The following is an 11,557-nucleotide window of genomic DNA, read 5'->3' on the forward strand; positions in this document are numbered from 1 at the left end:
TTCAGAATCGTTTTTCGTCTACAATGATATGATATTATTGAATTCAAATTTAATACGATCTATTATACAGCGATCCACTTGTAACCTACTGTACAGCAGAGCGATAGCCACTTACCCACTTTTTTTTGTTGTAAATGTCATCAATGTTAATAAAATTTTCTTCGTTAGGCCAGGGCGTAAAAATGTAATACAAGGTTCCTAAATCCTAATTAATATTGTTACAATGACAGTTGTAAAATATTAAAAATACATAGGTAGTCACCATTTTTAGTACAAGCATTTAAAGTTCGAATTTTGACAGAATACATAAAAATTACGAAAGTGTGCACTGTGCAAATTATTTTGAGTTAAAAATACTTAAAAATGTTTATTTTGAAATCTAAGATTTGAAAATTTAATTCAAGATTCTTCATAAGTTTGCCTACCTTTGTCTAAACAAAAATGTCTACCGAAAAGTCAAATTACATTTTGATGAGCGTTTGAAGTTTAAATTTTTACAACGTTAGATATATTCACTCGATTTTTCATGTAGCGGTTTTCTTATTTTGTTGTAATTCAAAAATGAATAACTGTTTGATACTTGAAATTTACACCATAATATTATGTTTATTTTATCAATTCCTATACTTGATCATATTTTGACTCGTTACTTTCGAGTTGTTTACAGATATTTTCAATTTATTAGTTTTGTTTTTCTATAAATGCCAATAAAATGTATTTGTTTGGTCAAAAAGGTGTCAAAATTTAATACAGGGTTACTGATATATTTTTACCATAGCAATCGAAAATTATTAAAAATACAGGCATAATTTTTTTTTATATGCATTTAAACTTTAAAGTTCGATTTTTGACATTTATCAAATATAAAATTTAAAAATGATTTTGTAGTTAAAATTTATATGTTCAAATTGTATAGCTCAGGATTGAAAATTTAAAACAAGATTTACGTAAATAGGTAAAGAAATTACTTTATTCACAATAATATCAAACATAGTAATATATAATAATTAGTAATTAGTAATTAGTAATATATCATAATTCATAGGCTGACTGTCCAGAATGTTCAGCTTCGCTCAGAATTGTTTTTCGTACCTACTAGGCTACTGTACAGCAGAGCGACACCCACTTGCCCACCTTTTTATATTTAAAGCTTGGATTTAACCAACTGAGAAAAATTATTCCTTTTATTTATATTTTATACCAACCCAACAATAGTTAAGGTTTTGGCTGAGATACACTTGAAGTCTATATTACACACCAATATACGTAATAGTTGTAGCCGTTGAATTTTGATTTTGCCTAATCACTAATTTCAAAGTTAGGCACCACTTTTCAAAAGTACAAACTAAATCTAATTAGTAATTTGCTACCAGAAGACCCTTTAAGTTGAAAATCAGCTCATTTTTTCTATTACTTTTTATGTATGCAGACACATTGAAAAAATATATAAATAAAACACAATATTATTATAAAATTAATATAGCTCAGAATCTAACATAATTAATAAATATAAATACAACAATATTATCACAAAAGTATTTTATTAAAACAAAATATTATTTAAGACTAAAATCAATAATGTATAAAATATAAAAATGGTGTAACAATGTCTTATTATAAAAAAATACAATGTATAATACTTTAATGTCTGAAAAAATAAAATGTTTTTAAATTTAAACATTATTGAATCGTTTTGTACAAAAGTATAAAAACATGTATTTTTATTTTGTTGATTAATATTTTAAGTAATTTTCCATACTTACATTTAATAATAAGTTATTAATGAGATTTAATGAAGCAATTCAATTGTAGAACACTAAATAAAACTCAATTTAAAATATTGGTATGAGCAAATTGTTCATCACTATATAGTTTATAGTGATTTTTATGACTGAAAGACACAATTTAAGATAGTACTATCTTAAATTGTGCTGAAAGACGATAAGTTTAATGTTAAGTTTAATGTATGGAAGAAATAATTAAATGATTTATCAAACAAAAACATTGTGAATGTATTTTTGTATTTTATATTAAAAATTATTAATTTTAGTAAAATGTAAACTAATAACTAAGATTAAGTACACATCACTAATGTAATTAGAGATACTTAGTGTATTCAGGATAAAACTTATTAATATTCATAATTCTATCATAAAATGTTACAAATAATAGTAAAGAGGTAGATTAATATAAATTATAAGGGAATAAAATAATTATTGAATGCTAAAATAATAAAATGTATTTGTCAGGAAATTGGTTTTGGTAAACTTCTTAAACAATAGATTAACTCAAAAAGAAAAAAAAGCATATCACTAGTTCATTATGTTTGTTCTATGATATTATAATATCATCTATTAAAAAAAAAAACAGTACTATCAAAAATAATTTTAGTAATCTATGTTATAAAAAGTAAATTAGTGATATTTTAAATCACAGTATCTTTTATATTATATCTAAGACCAAAGTTTAAATCTTTTAAAAAATTTGAATTCTTTTTTAAATAATACTTAATTGAAAATGGTACTGCCACACAATTATCATAGATTTTGTTTATTTAAAACTTATATCAGCTATAAGTTAAAACTAATTGAGATTCTAACCACGCAATTGTTCTGAATCAGTATACAATTACATTCTTATTAAACAAATTACAATTTGTAGCCTTAGACTAATGCTCTAATTAATGTTATACCCATGTACAACAAACATATTTATGCTTTTAAGCAGGAATGTTATTGATGAATGTTTGTAATGATTGACATTTTTAATTTTTCTTTTCAAATTTTACTAATCTTGTTAGCATCGATGTAATGCATGGAATTTGTTTCTGCTGATGCATTTGAACAGCACCAGGAACATTAGATTCATAGTCAGTGGCCACTTGACGATTCACAAATGTCAGTATAGTTAAAAGGTCTAGTTGATAACCATATTTATTGAAGGCATCACAAAGAGCTTGCATAAACCAAGAACCTTTTTGAGTGTTGCGCCATGAATAGAAACCTGAAAAAGATACAATTAATGAAATGTGAAAAAAATACATTACAATAAATACAGTTTATCATAAAATAAAAAAAAACTTTATTAATATTAATATTTTTTTTTTTTTGTAAACAATACTTCTTAACTACAAATTGTAAAATTAATGTTAGAGTATTATTTAAACAAATTTCGAAAAAAACTTTAAAAGTTGTAAAAGTTAAATTTTGACCCAATAAAATGTTAGTGCTGAATATTGAAATACAACACATAAATAAAAAAAAAAACCAACGCCAACACTATCTAAATATTAATTTTCTTTGTAAGTATTTAATTTTATTTAACAGTATAAGTTATTAATAAGCTATAAATACAATTTTAAAATAATAAAACGTGTAGATGATTTATTCAACACAATTTCCAGAGAAAAATTATCAGAATATTTCAGCAGTTATGTGGACTGCGTTTGTTTTTTTTGCAGTTTTGACTTAGTGTATAATATGATAAACAAGTCTTCTAAAAAAAATAAAGAAACTGCTCGAAAAAAAATAAAGAAACAATGTAGCAATATAAATATTTAAAAACATGCAACATTTACCAATAAAATACATTTTAAATATTGCAACAATTTGTGTTTAATTTTTATTTGTTTTCATCTTAAAATAACATGTAACTTTTTTTAAAAAAAATTAAAATTTGTTGAAAACAAAAATTATTTTTTTTAATAATGTACATTAAAATTAAAAGAAGCATACGACACAAAAAAATTTTGTCTTCAAATTATTGTAATCAGAACTATTAAAAAAAACATGTGGGTCTTGGAGACCCTCGGCTAGACGAAGCTTTCTACTACGACTTATTTAATTTTCCAATTAGAGATCACTGTCTCTGTCATGATGTCAATTTCTTAATACCAACATAGTGATTTGTCAAGTTGGGTTAGCATACAACACTGTATCTTAACTAAATAAAACATTTATTTTAAAAGTTACCACAACAACAAAACCATAACGTTTAATAAACAATTTATTAATTACAGAGCACAACCTTAAATAAAATTATAAGTTATTTATTATTTACAGAGTATAACCAGAGAGACAGTGTATATATATGAGTATATGACCATGTATGGAAAATATTAATATAAATTTTGATGAAAATTTTAAGGGATTAGTTTATGAATTGATACAAATACCAAAAATCAAGTAATTTATTGGAGTTTGTTTCTTTCCCAGCGAATATAAAATATTGTTAAACATTTTAAATTTTAATGCTTATAAAAATGTAATATGTAATAACATTCAATTTTTTTTTTTTTATTACTAGTAGAAAAGTTTTGAATTTGAAATGCATATAAAAAATAATTGGCACCGGTCCAGTCTGCGACCTACAACTGATAAATTGACCTATCCTTATCTTTTCCGGGCTAATGTGCGACCTACGGCCAATGTGTGTATTTTCCTATATGACATGGGGAAATATATTTATTTTTGTGTAGAGAATAGAGATACGAAGATGATTATTGTAAACCGTTCGACATTCAGTTACGGTTTCACTGTCTTTGTCGAATTACGTTATTGTGAGTTTTGGTATGTTTAAATACGGCATTATTGTGATTTTAGTAAATTTGTGGTTTTTATTATGACTGTTACATTAGGATACCTATTATATCGACATATTATACACAATGAAAAAATGTGTATACAATTCTTGCAAGACTGAGAAATATTACCAACACTAAATGAAAATAATAATCGTTGTACCAAAGTGAGAAACAACGAAAAGTGTGGTGGAATATTAAAGGAATGTGAGAGAACAGGTAAAATACGAAACTCAGATGGTACCTTTAAAAAATGCATTTCTTTTAAGTGTTCAAAAAGAAGTTGCCAAACTTATTGTTCAATTCGAAAACAAAATCAATTTTTTTCTTACTTAGATTTAAATAATAGATGTCACAGAAATTTATCATTAACCGAGATTATAGAATTAGTATGGCATTGGACACATTTGGTACCAGTTCATCAAGTTGTACAATTTACTGGCCAAAGTAAGAATACAGTTGTCGATTGGTTTAATTTATGTCGCAATGTGGCTATTTATAAATTTGACAAGCGATCAAAATTAGGTGGAAAAGATGTGATAGTTAAAATTGATGAATCATTATTCAAAGGAAAACGCAAATACAACCGTGGTCGTCTTCGATGTGGTGATATTTGACCAAATGAGGTAACTGGAAATGATAGTGACAATAGTGATGATACAGAAGAAGATAATAATAGTAATTTAATAATATAGTGGGTGCAAAATATTATGGAACGCATGTGTCTGGCCCGTGGGTTTTTGGACTTGGTGGCAAAAAAATGATATTTTGGAACGACGTTTATTTACTGTAGAAAAACGTGACAAAGCAACATTACTTCCTATAATTAAAAATTAAGTAGAACTAGGAAGTATAATCCATAGTGATGAATGGAGAGCTTATTTGTCAATAAACAATGAAGAGAACATACACAGTACTGTGAATCATCAAAAATGGTTTATTGATCCTGATACAGATGCCAATACTCAAACCATAGAATGTTTGTGGAAAATAGTGAAAAAGCGATAAGAAATAAGAGTAAACGGCGTATCTCCATTATTATCTAGACAACTTAAAGATGAGTGGTGGAGATTTTTTCACCCAAACAAGCAAACTATATTTGACAAATTTTTATCAGACATGAAAGATGCTATTATGACATAAATTACGATGAATTCTTATCAGACAAGAAGGATAATTAATTAATAACTATAAAAACTACAAAAAATGCAGTATAGGTCAATACCTATATGTAGGTCGCACACTGGACCGAAAATGTATGTGTAAGTCGCACATTGGACCGGTGCCAAATAATTGAGTTTATGTATCTTTAATATTTTTGAACTGTAATTAAAGTGTCTTATGAGGACCTTGTATTAAATTTTCTATCTTTTTTAAGTAAAAAAGTTTTTATCTACAATAATTTTAAAAAAATTTTCAAGGTTACAAATAACTCAAAAACTTTAGAAAAAGTTACCATGTATGAATAATGCTAATATATAGGATTTAGTGTTCCAAGTGTCTACAGTTATAATTTTTTGAATAACGCCAAAAAATAAAATCATTTTTTTTTTCAATAGGCTTTCAAAAACTATTAAGAATTTTCAATTTTGACCTTTCAAAAGTACCAATGAGATTCACTTTTCTATCAGAAAATATGCTGATGTCGTCATGTCGAAAATCACAGCATTTTTACCACCTCAAATAATGAAAGACAGAAAAAAGCACACATCATTGTAAATACAATACATTCAATTGCTACACTCAGAATCTAAAACTTATTTTTTATGTTTTGTTATAACATATTTTAATGGTTATTCATTATTTTTGCACAAAAAAAAATTTGTTTGCATATTTTCTCGTTCTAAATATAGTAGAAGGAGAATATTTTTATGTTTTTTCACTGCGTATATATATGAGCATTATATTCCAACTTTTTAACCTTAATATTTAGCTAAACAGATCGGACCCTAGCCATGACCTAGGTACCTATACTATAATACCTACTTACCAGGAATTGTAGAGTAAGCTATAAGAAAATCTGCATAAACAGGTATTTTGAATGAAGAAGATCCATCAACTTGTGTTCTTAACTGAACTCCACCATCCAATCGGTCTCCTTGACAAGCTTGAATAAAGAATAGCTTTGGTTTTCCAGCTAATGTGATACATTTGTCACCAGTAAATCGTCCCCAAAGATTATCTTCTGGTTTATAAGCTCCATCTTTAGCATAAATAATACCTTGTTCACCATGAGATAATACTGCCATTAATAAACAATCATAATTTGTATAGTCTTCTTTAGCCCCTGTTTAAAAACATTAATTTAAGAAATATAATATAAAAATATAGGTAATTTTTTAGTAAAGAAAATATTATGGTATAGCATAGATTAAATAACACTATAAATAGGCGACGCCAAACCAATCATTTGTTGCCCATTATGTTAATTTGGATTTGACTTTATTGTGGTACATGGTGGTAGTAGATGAATAAATAATTATTTGATTAATTCTTAACTGTAATGGCGGCAATGTGCCATTAATTAGTCAAATCCATAATAAAATAAAGAGCGAAAAAGGATAGCATTGTCGTTGCCTATCTATATTGTTATTTAATCTATGGCTATAAAAATATATATGAAAGGCAATTAAAATATTTCGAAAAAGTAATAAATGTATATAGTAATTCAATGGCGTAGCGCACAAGTGTGATAAGTGCAAAATTCGGAAAAATTAGTTTTTTGCATGGTTGTCTTGTTAACAACTTTCTACATATTGTGTAAAAATGTTGCAAGTGTATAGTAAATATTTAGTCTGCTAAAGGTTGGCGCGTTTGTTGTAGTGCATGTAATCTGCGTGATATTAAATCACAATTGTTGTTCTTCTGAACAATTACGAAAATTTCACTTATCACACTTGTGCGCTACGCCATCGGACTATAATATCAAAAAGGTTTAATAAACATGTATACATACAATAGTCAAGTTTTTTATCCAGTTCATCTAATGTTAAATCAACATAAGGTGTAACATCGAATCCAAGGTTTTTTAAGGATACCTCTAAATTAATACAATCTAATCCAGTTCCAGCTCTAGATTTAAGATCTCTAACTTGAAAGTTTTCATGATTGAAGATTATCGCCTTCCCACGATGCTTATGATGCATATTGTAATACCATGCATCCTTATCTGTTGAACTAATACCGTAACCTGGACGAGATGCGCTTTTAAATCTATAATTATAAAACAATTGTAAATTAATACCTATGTTTACACAGAGAAGGTTTAATTTTAAGAGGGACTGCTATTATAAAAAAAAAAAATAAATACTGAAGTACCTATTTAATGATTATTAGTACTTAATACTTATGTTTAACACCATTGAGTATATATTGTTTAATATGATATATACAATATATACTCAATGATAATACCTAGCCTACATACAAATGAAAACATAATAAATTGTTTATTAACTATCTTCTGATTATAATAAATTAACTAAAGATGCTTTTGGATTTAAAAAATTGATTTACTATATTATATATCGAATTCAAACATCTCAGCAATTTGATGTTTAATACAGTTATTAAATCAAAGAATTTTAACCAGGTATAGAATTACCAATTTCCAGATATAATCTATAATATCTATAATAACAATTGACTTTTGCTTTTAAATAATAAAATATAATAATAATACAATACTAATTTTGATGGTATGCCCAATCAATGCAGTGGCTTACCTAAAACAGTTGCCTACCAAATGTTTGATAAACTTCCCGCTCCTGAATTTTAAACATGAAAATAACATAATATAATACAATACAATTTATAGACAATTAATTTATATAAATCAATCAACAATGAATAAGATGTAAAGATAAGTAAGTAAATATTAATTGTATGTCCAGTTAAGTAAATACAACATATTAGGTAAGTCTACTGTCATGTCAAGTATGACATTCATGTATTACAGAAAAGTAGGTACTTCCTTGTTTAAAATATTTTTTTTTTACCTACAAACAAAGGAATCCAAATTTGGTATGAAAAAAATGGCGGGAATTGCGTAAGACCTAACATAGTCTTCACCATGTGTGTTACAATATTCTGAGTGGTGTGTATACATATATTGATGATGTAATTCAAAACCCAAAGATTAGTTGTGAAAAATTGACTTGAATTAAATTCCAAATCAATTAAATTATTTTCAACAAATCAAAGTGTGTATTTAACTTGAAATATTATAAAATTAAAATCAGATATGCATCAATATCAGAGAATCTAAAACCACATACATTTTGGTAAATCACCTCGAAATGTTTTATTCGATACCTAGTTTAACTATGACTGTCTTATAGAAGATATAAAGTTGAACACTGACATTATAATAATATAATAATTTTCCGTAAAGTTAATGAAAATTACCTTGTGTATTGACAAAAAAAAAAGAATTAATTCAATTATTATCAGAAATATCGACCACTCACAATGAACCAAAAGCGTCGGCAGTGTCATGACTAGGCTGATGCGACCCGATCAACCCATCAAATTGTGTTGTTTGTGTGCTGCAGTTTGTAGTTACGGAGTTGCCATTTTCATATCTGAAACAATGGAAAGGTTGATATGCGGCAGAGAAAATTAGAAACAAGTATCAAACATAAAAACTGTCGACTCACTGCAAATGTTCAGTATTTCCGTTTTTCTCCATAGCGATTTCAAAATCTAATAAGTAGATGATACACAATAATTAAGGCAGGATCTTAGGTATGTATATTGTATTATTGTATCGAACCGATAAAAAGAGATTAGTATTTGTCAAAAATTAATTCGCTAAGGCAGTGATTTGGTAAATTACGTCAAAATTCGATGCGAAAAGAGAGAACGATTAATTTCAAATATTGTATTCTAATCACTGATTTCGTAAACGCTGCAGAACGACGGCTGAGAGTAACCAATGAGTAATGACTTTGATCGAGTTGATATTCGAGTAAAGTCTTAGTGCCAGATTAACAATAGTTTGATGTTTTATGAAAAAAATAAGTATGTAGTATCAACTGGCAACTATTTAACTATTATAATATCAACTACAGTACGTTACTACTTACTTTGTAAGTTGTTATTGTTGTTGTGGTGAATCATCGGTTCACAGACCTCCATTGTTATCGCAGTCCAGTGATGTTAGATGTCAATTACCAATATTCCCATGCGTTATATCAAAATTCCCCGTTTTTGATAAACATTTCCTCGCTCCAAAAACTTTTTCATAATTGTTTTCTTAGATACGTACAATAATAATAGGAGGCATGAAAAATTGTTCTAACGTTATTTACGTGCTAAAAACTACCTGCTTTTTTCACTGCGTGCCATTAATTATGAAAAATATTGTACACGTAAGAATTACGTGTATAATATGTAACACGTATTTTAATTTAAATGTACCTATATTCATTGAAAGATCTACTTATAAAAAGGTGGGCAAGTGGATGTCGCTCTGCTGTAGATTAGATTACAAGTGGTTCACTGTATAATGGATATTGGTGCAAATAGGTGGGGGCTTGGGGGGACTTAGTCCCCCCATATTTCTGCCAAGTCCCCCCAGTTCAAAAGTCAGTATTTAGTACCAAGCACATATAATTTTTAGAAAATATTATAGGAGTGGCTTTAGTCCCCCCAAAATAATTTGTCTATTTGCGCCTATGATAATGGATGGTATTAAATTTGAATTGAAAAAAAACGATTCTGGGCGGAGACGGTAGGTATATCAGTCTAGGTAGGTATAAGACATATTATCTTAGTTATAACTTATAACGCATTATACATCAACAACAAACTGTGATACTATATTACTATCATAGATAATATATAATAGTACCTATACTTTAGAAGTTTCAAGTACCCACGAATAATATTATACAATCACAACAAAATAACTAAAATAGTTATTCTATAGGTTTTTTAATATGTAATTTCGTCCAAATTAAAACTCGAAGTGTAAAATATCCGTTTCCATTTCATGAAATGGTCATCTTTTCATGAAAAGTTCAATTTCACGAAGCAATTCTTAATTATTATTTTTTTTTATTTTGATAAAATTGTACCTAGGTATATCAACTGTATCAACTGTAACTGATATCAACTAAATACAAGCTTACATACCTACTTAATACAAATCTTGAAATAATATTTATTTAAGTATAATTAGTTAATTAAAGAATGATTATTCTGAAGTCACCTGTCACCAGATTATCAATACCTAATAAATCCAGGGAACAAGACTAGTTTAGCGCCCACTCAAATTTTTCGATTTTTTTTTTTTTTTTTCGGAAACCTATGTAATTCGACGAGTTTAAAACAATGGTGTAAAAATTAATTTGCGGAAATTATTATTTTGGAAGTTACAGCCTTCCAAAGTTTGCGATTTTACGTTTATACGCATGCGCGCAGCACTACTATAATGCCGCGCGGAGGACCATTTTTGTTATTTTTTGTACTTACGTATTCTAACTTGTTTAAAACAATGGTGCAATAATAATTTATCCCCCGATTTTCTATGCAACACCTCCCCAAATAGGTCACAGGGTTAAAAAATTGTATTTTTGTTGCACCGAGTCAACGAGCGGGGTCACTCGCTCGCTGCGATCGCTCGGACAATTAAAAACGAAAAAAACCCCCGATTTGTTATGCAACACCTCCCCAAATAGGTCACGGGGTATGTTATGTTGTAACGAGCGTCTAGAGACAGCACAAGAGCAAATATATTATCAATTATCATACTATTATAATCGTCATAAAACTACCATAATAATTTTAAATTTAAAATTTTAATTTTCTGTGGTTAAATGTGGTTTAATTCATAATTGTTAACCTTAATCTTAAAAGCTAATAAAAAAATAATTGTTAGACTGTATATAATTATACAGTATAATATAGGTATTGTTGTCTTATAATTCGTATACAAATAATTAAAATAAATATATAGGTAAGTTGTAGTTAATA

At 27.4% G+C, this 11,557-nt stretch overlaps 1 protein-coding gene across 2 annotated transcripts; it reads right to left on the reverse strand.

Moving 5' to 3' along the window:
- Positions 1–2,534: 2,534 nt before the first annotated feature.
- LOC100160647 (caspase-1) lies at positions 2,535–9,667 on the reverse strand. 2 transcript variants are annotated; one of them, XM_001944412.5, is made up of 5 exons: positions 9,238–9,667; positions 9,049–9,162; positions 7,536–7,792; positions 6,570–6,866; positions 2,535–3,003 (listed from the first exon to the last, which is right to left on the reverse strand). In XM_001944412.5, exons 1-5 carry the CDS (start codon positions 9,267–9,269, stop codon positions 2,765–2,767), a joined length of 939 nt encoding a protein of 312 aa, XP_001944447.1. In that variant the 5' UTR covers positions 9,270–9,667; the 3' UTR covers positions 2,535–2,764. The 2 variants fall into 2 exon arrangements, with proteins under 2 accessions (XP_001944447.1, XP_016657240.1); XM_016801751.2 differs by lacking the exons at positions 9,049–9,162; positions 9,238–9,667 and adding an exon at positions 8,305–8,387.
- Positions 9,668–11,557: the final 1,890 nt, after the last annotated feature.

This window comes from Acyrthosiphon pisum, chromosome A2 (genome assembly GCF_005508785.2).
Source record: "Acyrthosiphon pisum isolate AL4f chromosome A2, pea_aphid_22Mar2018_4r6ur, whole genome shotgun sequence".
Classification (NCBI taxonomy): Eukaryota; Metazoa; Arthropoda; class Insecta; order Hemiptera; family Aphididae; genus Acyrthosiphon; species Acyrthosiphon pisum.